Source organism: Pteropus medius, unplaced genomic scaffold (genome assembly GCF_902729225.1).
Source record: "Pteropus medius unplaced genomic scaffold, Ma_sr-lr_union100, whole genome shotgun sequence".
In the NCBI taxonomy this organism is placed as follows: domain Eukaryota; kingdom Metazoa; phylum Chordata; class Mammalia; order Chiroptera; family Pteropodidae; genus Pteropus; species Pteropus medius.
The window spans coordinates 332,322-350,069 of NW_024350324.1; the positions used below are offsets into that span (position 1 = coordinate 332,322).

Here is a 17,748-nt window from a genome sequence, read left to right on the forward strand (position 1 = left end):
AGAGGGGCCCAGCCGAAGCCCAACGAGCACCGGAGGCGTCAGCTAACCGGCACCGTCGAGCAGCGACCCTGGGAACACTCGGCTAACGCTCGGGAAGCGTACGGGGAGGTGCGCGTTCCAAGCAAGCGGAATATTCATGTTCTCAAAGCACGAAAAACATAATCTGAGCCCCGTGTAGCAAAGCCGTTCTCAAGATCGACGGGTAAACTCCTAACGAAGAGAATGCTGGGTTTACGCAACGTCTAATAGTGTTAACGGTTACAAAAATCACCATCGAGACCGTCTCTTCTTGTCCAAAAAGTCCACATGTGAAACGTGATGACTTGTAACGTCACGACCAAAGGCTTATCTCCGTTTCTGCTTTGCCGGCATACTTATTTTAATTTAAAAGGCCTGGTTTTCCGGTCACTAGGGAAGAAACATTCTCAAATTGTTTCATGCCTTCCAGAAACCACCAGTCAGCCTAGGGTGCAGCTGGTGCTGTCACAGTGGGAGGGAGTGAACGGCTGACTGGGGGTGTGGATGTGCCCCCGGGCCTGCCCCCAGCACCGGTAACCCCGGCGACGCAGTCCCAGCATGAGGCGTGGGCACCACAGTGGCCCCCATGGTCCTCCGCTCGAGACCCGGGTGGCATTCTGAGAAGAGGGCGAGTGACCCGCGCAGTCTGGCTCGGGGAGAGAGCGAGCCAGGTGGCTGAGCATGACGGTGGTCTAAGTGACTGTCCACCAGCCAGCACACTATGGAACCCCCCAACCACCAGCCCTGGTGCCCGGGCTTCTGCTGCGCAGAGGGCTTTCAGGAGTCACAAGGAGAGCCTTTTTCTAGATCTCCGTCCTAAACTTGCATTTTTTCCTTAGGTTTTTCTCCCAGTGTTTAGAAATCTTTGGTAAGGTCTCTGTGGCATGTGAGTCCGCAGACACATGTGCTAAGGGACGGAGCTCAGAAACTGGTGTGGGGGTCACATCGTGGCCCTCATCCTCAGGACCCACTGAACACGTGAACACCGAGCGCCGTCCCCACAAAACACCGGCGGGAAGGGGCAAACTCTTGCCCTCCTGGGGAAATAGAAAAAAATAAACTGTGAGACACTCAGGCCCCTGGAGGACACACTGGGAAACGGGGGACATGCAGTTCAGGGCGGTCACGGAAGTCCCAGGTGCCCCTGAGCAAGGTCCTGTGGATGCGGGCACAGCACGGGCTCAGGGCCCGGCCACGCGCGGCCTTCACGCATCCCGGCCGCGTCTGCTGCTCACCGTGCACATAAGGACGCACCCCCTTTCCGTGTGCGTGGTACACGGCACAGTCGTAGTTAGTGCCAGCACCTCGCTATCCCCTGTGAGAACGAAGCCGCTGCCGCCAGCAGGACAGGGAAGACCGCGTCCCCAGGAACGAATGCAGCACACTCGGTTCCACAGGCCGCGGTCACGAGAGATGCAAGGACATGGGGGTCCAGCGAGTCAAGGGAGAAGTGGGCGGGCCTCCCCTGCCGTAGCGGGGACAATGAAGGGCAAGCCGCACGGTGCCCTGGGTAGGTGACAGGGGCGGGATGCCTTCTGGGGTGATGAACTGTTCAGAGTTGGGGGGCTGACAGGTGCACTGCAGGGAATGCACTGGCCAACAGTGGTGCCCGGGAGGGGAGCACGTCGCAGCAGCGGGCCGTTCTTGTACCCTGGGGAGAACTCTCCTAGAACCAGGCACCGAGGGCCGCTCCTCCTGCCCTTCACGCGAGGCGAGGGCACACGGGACAGCCGGGCGTGGCCGCCACAGGTGGGGAGCAGGAACGGAAGCACTTTGGGCCACGGAGGCCCTGGCTCAGGCCCCAGCACCCGGTTCTCCCGCCTCAGTTTCCAGACACGTGAACCCGTTTACTCGAACGTCTTTAATTTAACAACACCCATTTTCAACAACTCAAAATTCAAACACGTTTTAATCTCACTGCCTGCTGCCCTCAGAGGAGTCACAGGAGGTCGGGGACGGGGCCACTGCGAGGGCGGCACGGCGCAGAAAAGCTGGGAGGAAGCAGGGCTGGCCAGAGACTCCGACCCAGGCCCACCTGCAGGGAGCCAGCTCAGAATGCCCAGGGCGGGCGGGCAAGCGCCCAGGGCTGTCTTGGTCACTGGTGGCCCTGCCGGCCTCCCTCAGTGTCCTGACCATTCCTGGGGCACCATCACGCGGGAGCTCAGGTGGGGCTCAGTGTCCAGGTGAGACCACGAGGGCCCTCAGCCCGGGAAAGACCAAGGGGTGGCAGCCGCCTCGGGGCCCAGGAACACACGGAGGGCTCTGGGGCTGAGTGGACGCCCTTGGGCAGGCCGCCAGCACGCCCACTGCCTGGTACGGTGGTCTCAGTCCCTCTGTCCGTCTCCCGGGGCTGGGAGAGAAAGGAGAGGACCATCAGGTGGTAAGCCTGTCACTCGGGCTGGGCGGCAGCGGAGGGCTGTGGGGGAACTGGAGAGGCGAGGGTGGGGCGCAGAGGGAGGCCGGGAGGGAAACCAGTGCACCCACCCCCCGCCCGGCCCCCAGCCAGAGCATCTATCTCACCTGTGGGCGCTACTGCACCAGGCGGTAGGTGATGTACCTGCCCGCGGTCTCGCTGGGCCGGATGATCTTCACCACCTGCGGCAGCGAGAGGGGCGCTGAGCGGGGCCTCTCCACAGACCCGAGTCACGGGGGGCGGCCCTAGGACCCCCACCCTGGACGAGGGGCGGGCTCCCCGAGATCTGGGGGCGATGTGCTCCCTGCCCAGCAGCCCTGGCTCCAGAGGCGGCATCCCCAGAACCTGCCTGGCAGAAAGGGCTGGGGGCGGGGCCTCTCACCTGCCCGCGCTTTATCCCGAAGTAGCGGGCCACGGGGTCGCCCGCCTGGATCCGCGGCAGCTGGTTCTCTCGGAGTTTACTGGGAAACTCGCTCAGGAAAAAGCCATGACTGGGGGAGGGGGGCTGGGACGGAGAAGCCGAGGGACGCAGAGGGGCCCCACCAGAAAGGATACTATCGGGCCAGCAGCTCGGTCACCTCCTCCTTGGTCATGACGACGTGCTCTGGCACCAGCTGCCAAGAGAACCCAGGTCTCCAGGAGGCTGCGACCGACCCCCACACGCGGGAGCGATGCTGTGCGTGCCTTGGAGTCTGCACCCCTCCCCCTGTCACGCAAAGGGGCCTTGGTGCACAATCCGAGAACCCCTGGGGTCAAGGTCCAACACAAAAACCCCAGCACGGCGCAGCAGGCCTGGGAAGCTGCATTCTCAGCGGACCCCGGCCCGCTCTGCTGCCCTGCTCTCTGGCCTTCGCCCAAGGCCCCCTCAGCGGCCCCCACTGAGCTCCGGTCCCCCCTTCCCCAAGGGCCCACCTCATGCTCCGTGATGTTGATGAGCAGCTCCTGCTGCAGAAACTGCTCCAGGATGTACTTGGGGGCCATGTCGATCAGGGACTGGAAGAAAGGGACCTCAGGCTCGGGCACGACCCCCACTGGGCCACGCCCCTGGCCTCTGGAGATGCTGGGTTGGCCCTGGAGCCTCGTTAGCAGGAATTCCCACCCCTCTCCTCCCGGGGAGGGGCCCGCAGCCCCACCCTCTGCACATCTCTAGGATGCGTCCTGTGTCAGGAAGTGACAGTTTCCATTAGCCAAAGGCGCCCGGGGGTTGTCCTGGAGCTGGCCTGGCAGCCCCTCCCCAATGGAGTCTCACGAGGACAAGGACTCTGCAGCCCCCAGGGGCACAGGAGCGAGGGTGCCTGTGGTTCCTCCATCCCAACCACCAGCCCGCGCCCAGGCTGGGCCAGGCACAGACCAAGACAACGGCTCGCTCGGACCACGTGCTCCTATGCGAGGACGCCAGGACCATTAACTGGCAGGCGGGGGGCGCCCGGGGTAAACACTCGTGGGCCTCTCAGGAGGGAGCGGAAGTGATGGGGCTCGGGCGGGCGGGCACCTGCTTGGCGGAGGGCGTCATGCCCTGCTGCACTACGATGAGGGCGCGCGTGATGTTCTCCTCCTGCATGCGCTGGCAGTACACCTTGATGGTCTTGATCCCCACCTTGGGCTCCTCTGTGGACAGAGCACGCTGCTGCACGCTGCCCGGCCCCGCGCCCCCGCCCCCGGGCTCCCCGGCCGCACGGCGGGCACTGCCTGCCTGCAGCTCAGCTCGGAGGCCTGGGAGCCCGCGAAGAGCACAGCTGGGTGTTTGGAGGTGAGGTGCAGCCGCTGGCCTGCCATGGAGACAGGCTGCCCATCCCAGGGGTGGTGGTTCTTGGCTTTGTCACTCGAGAACCACTGGACCCTATGAGCCTAACAAATCAGTGACTGGGCTGTAGCCACCAGGACCCGTGTGTCTCCAAGAATGGACAGTATCTTGGACCAAGTTGTGTCCCCCAAACCCTCATGTGGGAGCTCTGGCTCCCAGGACCTCAGAAAGGGGCTATGTTTGGAAACAGGGTCTTCAAAGAGATGATTAAAGTAACCGGACGCCACGTGTTGGCCCTGATCCAACATAATTGCTGTCCTCCTAAGGGGGACAACCATGTGAGGACAGGGGAGGAGATGGTGTCTACGGGTCAAGAGGCCTCATTGGGAACTGACCCAGCGAACACCTTGATCTTGGACTCCCAGCCCCAGTAGAGATGACAATAAACATCTGTTGTTTAATTAGGCACCGAGGTCTCCAATTAACAATGGCTCACACAGTGGGACGTGTCTTAAAAAGCGTCACCAGGTTCTGCTCTGCAAACATTTTCTGCCCGTGCCCTTAATTCTAGGCATGGAGTTGGCCCCAAGGTGCTGGACACAGCCTGGCTCCTAAGCTTTGCAGGCCTGAGAGCGAGGTGGCCTCATCAGGTATGTGCTAAGGCAGGGACATGGGGAGCCCAAGACACCCGTCCACCTGGGGCTCAGTGGGGACCCGGGAAGAGGAGGCACCTGAGTTCAGTCTCCAGGGACAATGATGGACACTGAGCAGCAGCGCAGGAAGGAGCTGCGGGGAATGCAGGCCCGGGGCCCAGGGGGACGGGTGGGTCTGAGCTCCGGGAAGGCCTGTGATAACCCTGCCCAGAGAAAATGGGGAAGGGATGGGGAAGAAGAAAACTGGAACAGGCACTTAGGGGATCGTAAGTCAGGCTCCCTCCCCGGGCCGGGCACAAGGAAAAGGTCTCCACAGACTCAGGATCACACAGCAGGGGTGGCTATGAGCTGCACTCTGAGCAGGCCCTCAGATGGCTCCACCAGAACCGTGCCTCGTGGGGACCCGCAAGGCCCTTACCGGGGAAGAAGACAAACATCTGGTCTGTGGGGTCGTCGTTGTGGGCCACCAGCACCGTGAGGTCAGTGCGCCGTGGCCGCCCTTCACTCGGCTTGTCCCCGAACTGGGCCTTGAACTCCTCCAGCGTCTGGTCCAGTTCATCCTGGGTCACCAGGTAGCCACGGTCGTGGCACAGCTGCGGACAGAAAGAGCCAGGTGAGAGCTTGGGCCCGACGAGGTGGCTGTGAGGACAACACATGGAGTTTGGGGCCCAGTGTGGCAGGTGTAGGTAGAGGCCAGAGAAGGAGGATGGGGCTAGAAGAGGACAAAGATGGGGCGCACCCCAAGTCGGCCCTGCGCCATTCCAGTTAACGAGCTGCCGTGCGTGTCATTTTATCCGGAGCCTTGGGGACAGGCTGTGATTGGGATGCAGCAGGGCTGGGACTTGAGAGGTGAGGCCATTTGAGCCCAGAGCCGAGCCATCGGGTCTGGGTCAGATGGAGACAGCTGGTGGGAGGGAAGGTGCGGGGCTGGCCGGCAGACTTCGGCTGGGAATCCAGGCGACAGCCGGAGGGCCGGCATCTTGCCTCAGAAAGCGGGACTCTGTGAGTGGTTTGGTAGAAGGCCCAAACGGACAGAGGGGTGGTCAGAGCACAGCCCTGCCCTCGCCCTTTCCTCCGTGGGGTCCCTGCAGCCTGTCTTCCTTGAGACCCCCAATGCTGTCAGGCTAAAGCATATGTGTCGCAGTCCCTGTCTTCGGGGTGGCTTTGCTAAGCGGTGGAGAGGCTGGGTGTGGCACCCGAGCATTATCTCAGCAGGATTCCTGCCAGCCTGGTGGTCTTGGTCAAGGACCCATGCCTCTGTGGGCCTCTGGCGATCCCAATGGCTCCCTTCCATGGGGTGGCTTAAAGAACGTGGAAAATACTGACTGCAGCCACTGCAAGTTGATGGCCGAGACACTGAAGTGGCCACCACACCAGAGAGATCTGAGACAGGTGTCTGCACTGGATGGCAGGTCGGACCAGCTGGCCCAGTTACCTTCCAACCTCACAATCCTGGATTCTGTGTTAGGAAGTTGAGGGTAGTGCTGGAACCTTCCAGGAAGCAAACAAGTGGACCAGCAGGAGTCTGTCCCCCAACTCCCCCAGCTCGAGTGAGACTGTGAACCCAAAACGGGTTCTATTAAAAGTAACCGCAGAGGGCAGTCGGATCACAAATCCCTAACCTGCAGGTCAGGGTGGGTGGTCACACCCCAGGCAGGTAACTTTCCTAGTAAAAGGTGTATCTGCGCCTGAAGCCAGCCCCGCCCACCGCGCACCCAGGCTAACACGCCTTCGAAATCAGCGTGCCCACCCTCAAGAGAGCCGCCCCCTCGTGACCTGTCCTGCAATCGGACCCTGCCTTGCTTTCCTACCTCCGGGTCCTCTTCCCCCCGACCCCCGAAGTCCAAACGCCCAAAAAGGGGCCGCAAACCTGCCATGCCCCGAAAAATCTGACACAGAAGCATTTGCTCTCGGGTTCGTCACGGGTTAGGGCTCAAGGTAGGATCTTACGCGGACTCTCCACAGCCGTGGACGGAGACAGCGAGCGCCCCGGGCGCAGGTCCGACTCCCGCCCGGGCCCGGGGCGTGCGGTCGCTCAGGCCCACGGCCCCGCCCCCGGGGAGGCCCGCGGCGCCTTGGCCCGACCCCTGCGCCCCAGCTGCCCGAGCCGGCGCCGGGGAGGTGCTCATCCCACCCGCGGCTTCTGCGCGTGCCCGGTCGCCTGGCCACCCCTCGCCGCGCTCACCTGCATGATGGTCTTGCGGATCTTCCACAGACGGTAAGTTTCCTCCTCGTCGTCCATGCCGGCTGCCGCTCGCACTCACTGCGCCTGCGCGCGGAAGGACCCGCTCCGATTGCGCCTGCGCCGAGCCCTGCCTAGGCCCCCTCCGCCGCCGCGTTTGGGGCTGTCCCCAGCGAACGCCTGAAGGCAGCCACTTTCGGGAGCGGCAGCACCAAGGGCAGCCCGGCCCTTCCGAGAACGGCGGTTGGCTTGCGCGAGAGGCGTGCGAACGGCACCGCCCACACGCGCCTCGGAAGCTCTCGCGTTGCCTTGGCCGCAAGGGCTTTCGGAAGTTGTGGTTTTCGCTCAACGCCAACTCCCGCCTGGGATGGCCGTTTAGAATCTCAACGGGAAGAGGGGAGAAAAGTGAGGGCGCGGACACTAAGCCCCGCACGGGGTCAGGAGCGCGCAGCTGTTCCAGGAACGGTCGTGCAGCCTGGAAGACCTTCCATAAATATGTGCGCAACCCACTGAAGGGCGTCTTCTCACTTGGATGTGGGCCACGACCAAACTCTAGGTCCCTAGCCTCCATTTTTCCGTCTGTACAATGGGAATGACGAAGCGTTCCTATTTTAGAGGGTTAGCTGCGACTCTAAAGGAACGGCCGTGCCTAGGAGGAGGTCGGCATAGTTCCTGGTGCTTAGGACGTGCTCCCGCCTCAGTCCTCCCCAGTCCCTTCCCGGGAGGCTCACCCAGCAGCCCTGACTCCGTCACTTTGGAAGCCATGAGTAACTTCTCATTCAGTGATACAGCCATTCAATCAAATATTTAGTGAGCAGAAAATCGCATGATCTCACTTATATGTGGGATATAAACCTAAAAGCAACAAAGGAACAGGACAAACAGACTCCTGGACATGGGCTATAGTGGTTACCAGAGAGTAGGGAGTGGGAGAGGAGCGGGGAGGTAGATGGGGTAAAGAGGGTCAAATATAGGGGCGTGGGGGTAGGGTGAAGTGGGTAAAGGGGATCGAATATATGGTAGCTGAAGGAAACTGGACTTCGGGTGGTAAACACAATAGAATATACAGGTGTTAAATTATACACCTGAAAATTATATAATTGTATTAACCAATGTTACCCCAATAAACTTAAAATTTAAAAAACACATATTTAGCGAGCAGACACAGGGACAGGTCAAGCACAGCTTGCATTCTGGGGAGAGACAGCGAACATAAGACACGACAACGTGATAAGGGGACAGACAATGCTGTGGGAAAGAGCTGGGGCCGCTTACCAGAGATGGGACTTTTGCAGGGTCAGAGGGAGAGGTTCCAGCAAAAGCCCAGAGGAGGAGAGGGAGGGCGGTGCGGGGGGCAGTCTGCGAGAAGGCGTATCAGGGGGAGGGCACAGCCCGTGCAAAGGCCCGGAGGCTGCACCTTGCCTGCCGTTGGCAGCCAGCCTGTAGGAAGAGGGCAGGAGTGGAGGTCGGAGGGCGAGAGTGAGGTGGGGCAGATCTGGGAGGCCTCGTGGGTTGGGTTGAAAAGTTTGGATCTTCTTTTCAGTCATTTTCAGGGAGACCGGTGGGGGGGGCTGGGGAGGACGTCCTGCTGGGACACAGGAGTGGCTCCCATAGGGAGAGGGTCCGCAGCGGGCTAGTTCTGGGTGTTCGGAAGGTGAGTGGAGCCCACAGGATCTGCAGGGCAGGACGTGGAGATGAGAAGGAGAGAGAGTCTGCCCCACCTAAAACTGGCATAACATAAATGCTCTTACATAGAGTAAAGGGCTGTGGGAGGTTGCCAGGTGGCCTGGAACCCAGCAAAGGTGTCTGGCGGGGGAGGGTGGCCATCAAAGCCACCAAGCAGTGTGTGTCTGAGCAGACCCGTGGACCGGGCAGGAGTTGAACCAGGAGGACGGTTTTGTGACCACGAGAAGGGCAGATCCAAAGAAGAGGTGAACACGCAGCTGGGGTGGGTTTGCAGGTGGATCAGATGCAGAGGGGAATGGAGGGGACCAGGCTGGAGATGGGGAGGGTTGGGCAGGTTTCGACGGGAGAAAGGGCTCATGGGAGCAGGCAGGCGACTCACCCTCCTCAGACAGCACAGGGTGCCTCCTGGAGCCTGAGACTTCCCCAGGACCCCATGACCCACTTGTAAAATGGGGTCCCTCTGGCAAACGCTGTGAAACCCCAAAGGCAAACCCCTCCCAGAGCCTGGGGCGCCCCCCAGCAGGCTCGTTCTCCCCACGCCTGCTCTTGTCTCTCAGGGACCTGGCAGCAAGTCAGGAGTGGGGTGACCCTGCCCTGCTCCAGCTCCCGCTCGCTGGCACCTCTGAAATGAATGAGACCAAAGAACAGCAGAGTGGGAACAGAACCGGAGTGGGCCAGACAGACTGGTCGGTGAGGCGGGGACACCCAGTGCTGCCGGAGGGAGCGAGGGTGGTTCCTGAGAAGTGAGGAGGCCCAGCTGAGACAATGGGGGCTCCCGGCCAGGAGGTGACTCTGAGAGCTTTGAGAACTGGCCTCTGGTGGCCGGGCTGGTGAGAAGAAGCCACGTGAAGATGGTTGGGCAAGAAAGGTGATGTAGCAAGCAGCCGCGGGGCCTGCCTCCACCGCCTCTACAGCCCAACGGCCATCGGAGCCCCGCGCCTCTCCCTGACAGAGGGGCCTGGGCAGGGCCAGAGGGACAGGGCTCCACACTAACCCAGATGACCCTTGCCCCAGAGTCCCGCCCCCGACCTCGAATGAAATGTTCACCCGAGGGTCTGTGAAGGGATAAGATGTTGACAGTACAAAAACCTGAAGCCAGCCTGCCACTGAGGGTCATGGCTGCGGGGTAGGGGGCAGACCTGCTGTGGAATTCTATGACTCAGGTCCCAAGAATGGGCTGGGTCATTTTTCTGCCCTCTCCTGGCCAAATGCCTGAGCCCGGCCCGAGAGACAATCAGAAGTTGTGAGCCCTTGTCTACGGGGGCGGTGCCACCCTGAACAAGCCCGATCCCGCTTGATCTCGGGAGCTAAGCAGGGTCGGGCCTGGTTAGTACTTGAATGGGAGACCCGCCAGGGAAGACCAGGGTGCTACAGGAACAAAATAGTTTTAATAAGGGATTGTAAACTGACAAGGTCCTTGCAATCTGTGAGGTCAACCAAGGGTTGTCTCGCCTATAAAATAAAGACTTTAAAAAATTAAAAAAATAATGAAGTTGCGAGCCCAGACGTGTGTGTACTCAGTGCGCCCCTCGGGTAATGTCAATGGTGGTGACATCGCTCTGCTTTTCTTTCTTTCATCGGCTTTTCTTTCTAAGCACATACCTGGGCGTCCCCGCGTGTTCTCCCTGGGGGGCGAGATCCCAAGGAGCCTGTTTTAATCATCCCCCCAGGGCTCACGTGTGACTTCTATAAGTGACTAAAGCGACGGTTCCCAAGGACCGTGAATCTCTTCCGGCCACAGCGCGCTATGGCGGACGCTGCGGCAGCAGACGTCTCCGATTGGGGCGCCCGTCGCTGGGTGACCCCCAGACCCGCGCTGGGTGGCCGCAGATGGGGCCTAAGACACTCTTGGTGTCTCGGGTTAAATGCACACCCCGTAGTGATACCGAATGGGTGGGACTCCGGCCCCCAGTTTGGTTTTATCTACATTAAAATCAAAACCCCGTTTTCGATGAGCTGACACGATGTTTCTGCGAGTTCAGGCTCCCTCCCCCCGGGTTTCCAGTAGTTTCTCAAGTTGTCGGGTACCCCGCGGCGCCACGATCTACCACCCGGATAACTGTCCCCTAGCCACCAACATGTCACCTGCGCGGACGCGGCCACCCGCCCGCTGGCGAGCATGCGCAATTACAGACAAAAACAAACCCGCAGCCCGCCCCGCCCACCTTACCCCGGCCTCTCATTGGCTGACGCCGCCACGCGTCACAGCGCTTGAGTGGCCGGCCAATGAGGGCGTTGGTGGGCGTGGCCAAGGGCGGGGAGGTGAAGGGCGCCAGCGCGCGTCCATTGGTCCGCTCGACGAGGGGAGGAGCCGCTGCTTCCCCGGCGCCCCCGCCGCCGCCGAGATGAGTTTTAGCCGCCTCTGTCGCCTGCTGAAACCAGCGCTGCTGTGCGGTGCTCTGGCCGCTCCCGGCCTGGTCAGCACCATGGTGAGCGTGGCGCCGGCGGCCCGGCGAGCGGGCCGTTGGGTCGGGCGCGCGCGACTCTCCCGCGGCGCGCGGTGCCGTGCTGACCTTGGGCGGGGGGCTCCATCCGGGGCGCGCGCGGGGCGACCGTCGGAGCAGTGGGTAGCGCGCGGGCCAGAGCCATGGCTCGCGGCGGGAGGGGTGTCCGGGGACCGGGCTGGACTTTTAGGACGCCTGGGGCCTTCTCCAGGTGGTCCAGGGGCTGCTGCGTCGGATCAGCTGGGGGAAACCTCAGCTACTGGCTTTGCGGCTGGGGCCTGGAGAGCGGGGACGCCCCTCGGGCTGGAAATCCGGAGTCACGCGCCGCGGGGCGTCACCATCCCTCCCTCTCCCTGTGCACCTTGGGGCCCTGCCTGGTGGCGTCACAGATAAGCGGCCGAGAACCCTGGCTACCAGCCCTTGTTTCCTGGGCGCGGCGTTCGGTGGGTACAGGAGCGTCCGGAGAAGGGCGGGCGGGCATGGGCCGCACAGCCACCGGCTCCCCGGGTCGCCGCAGGCAGCGGCGCCGGTTGCCGGGCAGGCGGCGGCGCCGGTTGCCGGGCAGGCGGCGGCGCCGCTTAGCGCCCGGGCAGCGAAAATCTCCGGCTTCCGGGCGCAGGAGGGTTCGTCTCCGGCGGAAGGAGCCTTGCTCCGAGAGCCGGGGGCAAGCACAGCCCGCAGCCTTGGACAATGGCTGCTCTGTCAAGTACCAGGACCCGGTGCGCGCAGGACCCCCACACCCGCCGGCGGCGCCCCGCGCCCCCTGGGACATTTCGTGGGGTCCCCAACCCCCCCCCCGGGGCCTCGGTATCTCCGGTTAAATGCACCCCGCTGCGCGGGGTTCGCGCACCTTTTAGGAGGAGCCGATTTTCCCTGCCCCAGGGCCCTGTCTTTTTCGGCAGGGATCCGCCTGGGATCCCTCCTGCCCTGGGGACCGCAGGCCAGGTGAGGATCCCCGATGTCCGCCACCCACTCAGCGTGCCCTTGCCTTGCAGTGCGCGTCCCGCGAAGACTGGCGCTGTGCTCGGTCTATGCACGAGTTCTCCGCCAAGGACATCGACGGGCGCATGGTTAACCTGGACAAGTACCGGTGGGTACCTGCCTGCCTGGTGGTGGTGGGCGACAGGGGGAAGGTCAGCGGTCCGGACCTCACCTGACTGCCCCATCCCACCTCCAGGGGCTTCGTGTGCATCGTCACCAACGTGGCCTCGCAATGAGGCAAAACCGACGTAAACTACACTCAGCTTGTCGACCTGCACGCCCGATATGCTGAGTGTGGTTTGCGGATCCTGGCCTTCCCTTGCAACCAGTTCGGGAGGCAGGTGCGTGGCCGGCTCTGTGCCCTGGGAGTCCCTGTGTGCGGGCGTGGGGAACTGGGGACCGAAAAGGGGTAGAGACCCCTCTCCACTCACCCCAGCGTCCCCCACTCACCACAGGAGCCAGGGACTAATGCCGAGATCAAAGAGTTCGCCGCCGGCTATAATGTCAAATTCGATTTGTTCAGCAAGATCTGTGTCAACGGGGACGATGCCCACCCGCTGTGGAAGTGGATGAAAATCCAGCCCAAGGGGCGAGGCATGCTGGGAAAGTGAGTGGAGGAGGGGAGGGCAGGCTGGCTCACCAGGGGCTGTGGGGGCCGCCGTTGCCACAGGGTTCCTCGTGACTCTCCCCTTTTCTTGTAGTGCTATCAAGTGGAACTTCACCAAGGTAGGTGGGGGTTTTGGGAAGGGGGGGCTAGACCAGGACTGCCCCGCCGAATGGGGCAGCTGGTGCGGGCCTCTCCGCCTGACGCTGCCCCTCCGGCAGTTCCTGGTTGACAAGAATGGCTGCGTGGTGAAGCGCTACGGTCCCATGGAAGAGCCCCTGGTAGGTGCCTTTGTAGGGAGGCCACCTGGGTGGGGCCGCGGGAGGAAGGGTGCCTGACTGTGCTGCCCCGCAGGTCATCGAGAAGGACCTGCCCTGCTACCTGTAACCCACAAGTGCGTGCCCCTGCCCGCGCCCGCCTGTGCCCCTTGGAGCCTTCCACCCGGCACCCATGACGGTCTGCCTGAAAACCAGTCGTTGGTGGGGCAGACCCGAGAACCCGGCGTGCACCCCCGCTGGAGGAAGGACCCTCGGCCCGGCCAGGCTCGCGGCTCACACCCCCTGCCTTGTGGGAATAAAACATACAAATTGGCCTGCTGGGTGCTCCTGCCTCCCTGGAGGGTCGTGGGGTGTGGAATTCTGGGGTTCAGAGGGCGGCTCCACCCCTTGTGCGCAGGCGCACTGATTCCTCCGACCCGGGTCTGGGCCTGGGTATTCCCTAGCCGGCCGAGGCGGGAGGGCCAGGGGAGCCGGAGCCCCCAAGCCTGCTCACGGGGTGCTGTCCACAGCCCCCCAGGAGGGTCGTGCGGGTCCTGCACCAGTTGCTGTTCTAGAGGCCCCGGACCACAGCTGGCCTGCAGTTGAGGGAGCTGTCCTGGGGTATGGGGCACCCCCATTTCCAGTACTCCCAGGAAGGCCAGCAGCAGGGGTGGGGAACTGCAGAGGGAGGTGGCTCCTGCCCGTTTGTGTGTCCCCTCAGTCAGGCCAGAGGCCTGGTGTGCTCCTAGGAGGGGGGACTAGTGTCCACCCTGTGTTCCCAACAGGACCCAGCTCTTGGGCTCTCCGTTTGTGCCGTAACCGTAACCAGCACCACAGAGGGACACACCAGGGGGTCTGGGAAACTGGTCTCAGCACCACGAGGGTCCCATGGGCTTCATGTCTAGTGAGTGGCGTGAGGCAGCAGCCTCTGGTGTACGATACCACCAGCCTGGTTCAGTCAGTTGGGAGACACCTGACTCACTGTGTTGGTGCCTATGGCCCCAAGGGGTAGAGGTGTCTCTCCAGTCTGGCTGTCATGTATGTGGCAAGGGGGATGAGCCCCAAGACCGAAAGAACGGCCTCACGGGGGGTGGGGTGCATGGAGTGAGCCCATTTCAGACAGCATGCCGCCACCCTCTGCAGATGGCAGCCACCCCTAAATGCCCTCCTGGAGGGTACGTGCAGAGCTCCCCCGCCCTGCGCCCTCGCTGTCCCTGGGCTGGAGAAACAAACAGCCTGGAAAGTAGTGAAAAGGCACATATATTTAAAAAAGATCTCTTTACATATGTACAGGAATTACTATAAATACCGTAGAAACCGGGGGCCACCCCCACCAGCTCCACAGATTCCGGGCCCTGGGAGAGGCAGCTGGGCAATAACTTAGGGAGCAGAGAGCAGGGAGGGGGATTGCATATATTAATGGGGTCTGCCCCACACAGCCCCCCAGACGGCGGGGCCCTGAGCACCGGGGGTTTCCTGAGTTTCCAGCTCTTGGGGCCACCCAGTTTTGTGTATTTCAGGGGTTCCAGGCTTTCCAGGCCTGGAGGGCAGGAGAGGCGAGGCAGGGAGGGTGGGCCCCACCCGCAGGCCCCGCCTGGGCGCCTGGCTCCTGGTCCTGCATGGTCCTGCGTGGCGGGGACTGTCACATCACCGCCCCCCCAGGCAGGGTTTCAGGGGGCCCCGCGGGTTGGTGGCACCTTGCCGGGGGTCTGCCCGGGCACCACCGGGAAGGCACTGCAGTGGAGGGTTGGCCTGACAAGGGGCACCCCCGGCCCCTCCTCTCAGTAGTCGCAGAGGACCAGAGCCCTGCTCACCACCCGCTTCGGTACAAGGCCAGGACTGTGTCCGGGTAGACATGGCGTATTACACATAAATAAGTCTCATCCAGGAAGAATGCCCGGTGGCGACCCAGGCCTAGGAGTTGGGGAAGTGGGGGCTGAACTGGATGACGCTTTGCCGCTCGGCGCCCCCGCCGCCCCCAGGCGCACCCGGGGCTCCTGCACCCACGACCAGCTGCTCGGGGGGCGGGACAGCATTGAGGGAGCGCAGCATGTCCTCCAGCACCTCCTTGAAGTTGATGTCGCAGCCCTGGTGGTGCACGAGGGCCGCGGGGTCGGCGGGGGCGTCGGGGGCGCCCAGCAGCAGGCTGCTGGGGGCAGGGGTGGGGTCCGGTGGCAGCGGGAAGGCGAAGGGCGAGGGCGTCGCGAAGGCCTGGGCCGGCGGGCTGTAGGTGAGGTCCAGGACCTCGCCCGGGCCGCAGGCGAGCGCGAGCGGACGCAGGGCAGGCGGCGGCGCCGGGAAGCCCTGGGCGTGCGCGTTCTTACGCTTCACGTTGGCGTCCATGACCTGCAGCTCCTGCAGCACGCGCGGCACACAGGTCTCGGGGATCTTGATGCCTGCGGACCGCGCGCGGCGACAGCGGGTCAGGCCCTCCGGTGTGGCGCCCGCCTCCCCAGCCCCAGCCCCAGCCCGCCGCCGGCGCGCGCCTGCTCACCAACTTGTTTCTTCTTGTCCTTGGTCTTGAGGCGTACGATCTGCAGGTAGCTGCTGCTGGTGACTTCGGCCATGACGGCGGCGATGCGGCCCCACACGCGCAGCAGCGCCCCGCACAGCATGTAGTGGTGCCGCAGCCGCAGGCCCTGCACGCAGTCCTTACCCTCCTGCACCAGCCTGCACTGCCGGTTCCTGCGGGCGGACGCGGCTTAGACACGCCCCCGTCCCCGCAGGCTCCGCCCCGCACCTGGGGCCTCTGCCCAGCTCTCAGTACCGCTCATCTCTTAGGTCTTGGCTATGGTGGCACCTACTTGGGGATCCGGGGACAACCCCAGATGCCCCACAGGACCCCTTCCCTGTGCGGTGTGTGGGTACCATCCCTCAGAGAGGGGCCCAGAAGAGATGGGCGGGACTGTCCGTGCGGGGGTGGGGGGGCAAGATGGGGGGGCACCCTGGCACCCGCCCCCAGCCAGCCCCAGCCCTTACCAAGCAGTGTGGCTGCAGTGCCTCAGTGACAAGGTGTAGCTGCTCTCCCAGGGCTCCCTGGCCTCCTCTGCCGTCACCTGGGGAGACAGAGCCACAAGACCCGGGATGAGCAGCCCATCCCTGCTTCCAGTGCACGAGTGGAGAAACTGAGGCCCCGAGCGCCTCAGGCCCGCTCAGCCTGCACCTGGCAGCCCCATCCTGGCAGCCGGCAGGGCTGGGCACGGACCGCTGGTTTGGAGGCTGCAGAAGCCCCGCCAGGGAGGGCCTGCGGTGGGGGCAACTAAAGAAATAGGGCTCGCGTGCCCCGGGCGTGGGCATCCTGGGGCCTCCCTGCCTGCCTCTTCCCCCGACCTGCCCCTACCCGGTGGAACTTCCGGCACAGGCTGTCGAAGGTCTCCTGCTGGCTCTGCCGGCCGATGTTGGGCTTGTACACGGTGAAGAACTTGCCATGGTTCTGCTCGGCCAGCAGACAGCTCGGCTGGTTGCCACGAACCTGAGTGGGAAGGGGCGGGATGTGTGAGGTCGGGCCTGCGCTGCGCTTCTTGGGTGGAGGTCTCCACTGTGCATGTGCGCGAGAGGGGGCCAGGCTGGACACCACATAGCCGCCCCGCCTCCCAGAGCCCTTCCCCCTTCCCCAAGCCTGGGGTCCTCCCCCAGGGACACCCACCTTGTAGGAGAGGTAGAAGCCGTCATGGGGGCCAGTCAGCTCCAGCGACCTGGTGTAAGCCTCCTCCCACTTCAGGCCACGGTCCACGCTGATCTGCCACGGCACATGGACGTTAGGGGCCTGGGTGGGATGGGTGGGGGCGGTGCGGGGAGCCAGTACCACTCACCTTGTAGAAGACGATCTGCCCATCCTGAGGGTGTCCAGGGGCCAGGAACACCTGCTGGCTCTCCTCATAGATCTCGTCGATGCCCGGAGCCAGGTCTGGGGAGAGGATGCTGGGGTGAGGGGGTCCTGCCTGGTGGGGCACAGCTCCTCGGTCCCGGGTCTCAGCACACCCCAGGCCTGGTGCGGTTTGGTGGACTCCAGGTTCTGGGCTCAGGGGGGCTGTCAATCCCTGGCACTGCAGAGTGGGGATTCCCCAAGAAGAGGCCCAGCCCCGACCCTGCCCAGCAGCTGGTGGTCTGGGTCCCAACCCCGCTTCGCCAGCCATTCATGCCAGGCGCGACCACGCAGTGTGCCCTTTGGTGCTCCTCTCTGCATGGCTGCCCTGGGGACAGTCCAGTAGCAGTCAACTGATTTTCTAAATTGAGTTTTACTGGCTGAGGCCTCTGGCCCTTGGTGTTCTTGGCGAGCGTGGCGGGTAGGCCCTGCCCTCCACTGGCACTTACCCAGAATGCCCATGTCGTATTTGCCCTCCCTCTTGTCCACCTCGATGAGGTGGTCGAAGGTGTCGGAGAAGTACTGGAACAGCGCGTTCTGCTTGTGCACCTCCAGGCCCAGGATGCGGTTGAGGAACTTGGTGATGGAGCAGTCTGTAGGAGAGGGAGGGACGTCAGGCTGCATCAGGCCCTGCCTGTCCCGACCGGGGCCCAGGGGGATGGGTGTGCGGGACTCACCCTTCTCCACATCCAGGCAGCCAGACCGGGACTCCCGCCCGCCGATGCCAACTGACAGCAGGCCCTGCTTCATGTCTGCGGGAGGGAGGGCTTTCGCACGTGTGCCTGGCCCCGGCCCGCCCGAGGTCCCCTTGCCACCGGTGCCTCCCTGGTGACTGTGTGTCAGCGATATCTCGGGACACAAATCCAGTCTGCCCATCCCAGTGCCTCAACCACTCCCGCAG

The 17,748-nt window shown here is 63.2% G+C and overlaps 3 protein-coding genes and 1 pseudogene across 6 annotated transcripts in view; 2 read left to right on the forward strand and 2 right to left on the reverse strand.

Annotated features, from left to right (window-relative positions):
- Positions 1-1,863: 1,863 nt before the first annotated feature.
- On the reverse strand, positions 1,864-7,181 carry POLR2E (RNA polymerase II, I and III subunit E). 3 transcript variants are annotated; one of them, XM_039839066.1, is made up of 8 exons: positions 7,014-7,165; positions 5,247-5,421; positions 3,924-4,039; positions 3,344-3,424; positions 2,987-3,045; positions 2,814-2,892; positions 2,539-2,613; positions 1,864-2,368 (listed from the first exon to the last, which is right to left on the reverse strand). In XM_039839066.1, the coding sequence occupies exons 1-7, from the start codon at positions 7,068-7,070 to the stop codon at positions 2,548-2,550; spliced, it is 633 nt and encodes a 210-aa protein (XP_039695000.1). In that variant the 5' UTR covers positions 7,071-7,165; the 3' UTR covers positions 1,864-2,368; positions 2,539-2,547. The 3 variants fall into 3 exon arrangements, with proteins under 3 accessions (XP_039695000.1, XP_039695002.1, XP_039695001.1); XM_039839068.1 differs by lacking the exon at positions 7,014-7,165 and adding an exon at positions 6,779-6,803; XM_039839067.1 differs by lacking the exons at positions 1,864-2,368; positions 2,539-2,613; positions 2,814-2,892; ... (1 more) ...; positions 3,344-3,424; positions 3,924-4,039 and adding an exon at positions 4,639-5,136 and having other exon boundaries at positions 5,221-5,421; positions 7,014-7,181.
- Positions 7,182-9,952: 2,771 nt separating this feature from the next.
- Positions 9,953-10,073, forward strand: LOC120583772 (uncharacterized; annotated as a pseudogene).
- Positions 10,074-10,974: 901 nt separating this feature from the next.
- GPX4 (glutathione peroxidase 4) lies at positions 10,975-13,317 on the forward strand. Of its 2 annotated transcripts, none has more exons than XM_039839060.1 (7): positions 10,975-11,125; positions 12,136-12,230; positions 12,318-12,462; positions 12,577-12,728; positions 12,823-12,847; positions 12,947-13,006; positions 13,080-13,317. In XM_039839060.1, the coding sequence occupies exons 1-7, from the start codon at positions 11,042-11,044 to the stop codon at positions 13,110-13,112; spliced, it is 594 nt and encodes a 197-aa protein (XP_039694994.1). In that variant the 5' UTR covers positions 10,975-11,041; the 3' UTR covers positions 13,113-13,317. The 2 variants fall into 2 exon arrangements, with proteins under 2 accessions (XP_039694994.1, XP_039694995.1); XM_039839061.1 differs by lacking the exon at positions 10,975-11,125 and adding an exon at positions 11,269-11,583.
- A 909-nt stretch (positions 13,318-14,226) lies between these two features.
- Positions 14,227-17,748, reverse strand: part of SBNO2 (strawberry notch homolog 2) — a 40,277-nt gene continuing 36,755 nt past the window's right edge. The window contains exons 18-25 of the mRNA XM_039838998.1: positions 17,525-17,731; positions 17,297-17,440; positions 16,795-16,889; positions 16,629-16,721; positions 16,323-16,454; positions 15,962-16,038; positions 15,477-15,667; positions 14,227-15,378 (exon numbers count right to left, since the gene is read on the reverse strand). Of these exons, the coding sequence (XP_039694932.1) occupies positions 14,897-15,378; positions 15,477-15,667; positions 15,962-16,038; positions 16,323-16,454; positions 16,629-16,721; positions 16,795-16,889; positions 17,297-17,440; positions 17,525-17,731 (1,421 nt within the window). The 3' untranslated portion in view covers positions 14,227-14,896. The remainder of the gene's footprint in view (positions 15,379-15,476; positions 15,668-15,961; positions 16,039-16,322; positions 16,455-16,628; positions 16,722-16,794; positions 16,890-17,296; positions 17,441-17,524; positions 17,732-17,748) is intronic.

Excerpts from the sequence above, each read along its gene's own strand:
- POLR2E (XM_039839066.1), bottom strand. The coding sequence starts at position 7,070 with ATGGACGACGAGGAGGAAACTTACCGTCTGTGGAAGATCCGCAAGACC. Across the intron at positions 3,046-3,343 it reads TCAACATCACGGAGCATGAG|CTGGTGCCAGAGCACGTCGT; the intron begins GTGGGCCCTTGG and ends TTCTCTTGGCAG. Across the intron at positions 2,893-2,986 it reads ACCGAGCTGCTGGCCCGATA|TAAACTCCGAGAGAACCAGC; the intron begins GTATCCTTTCTG and ends CGAGTTTCCCAG.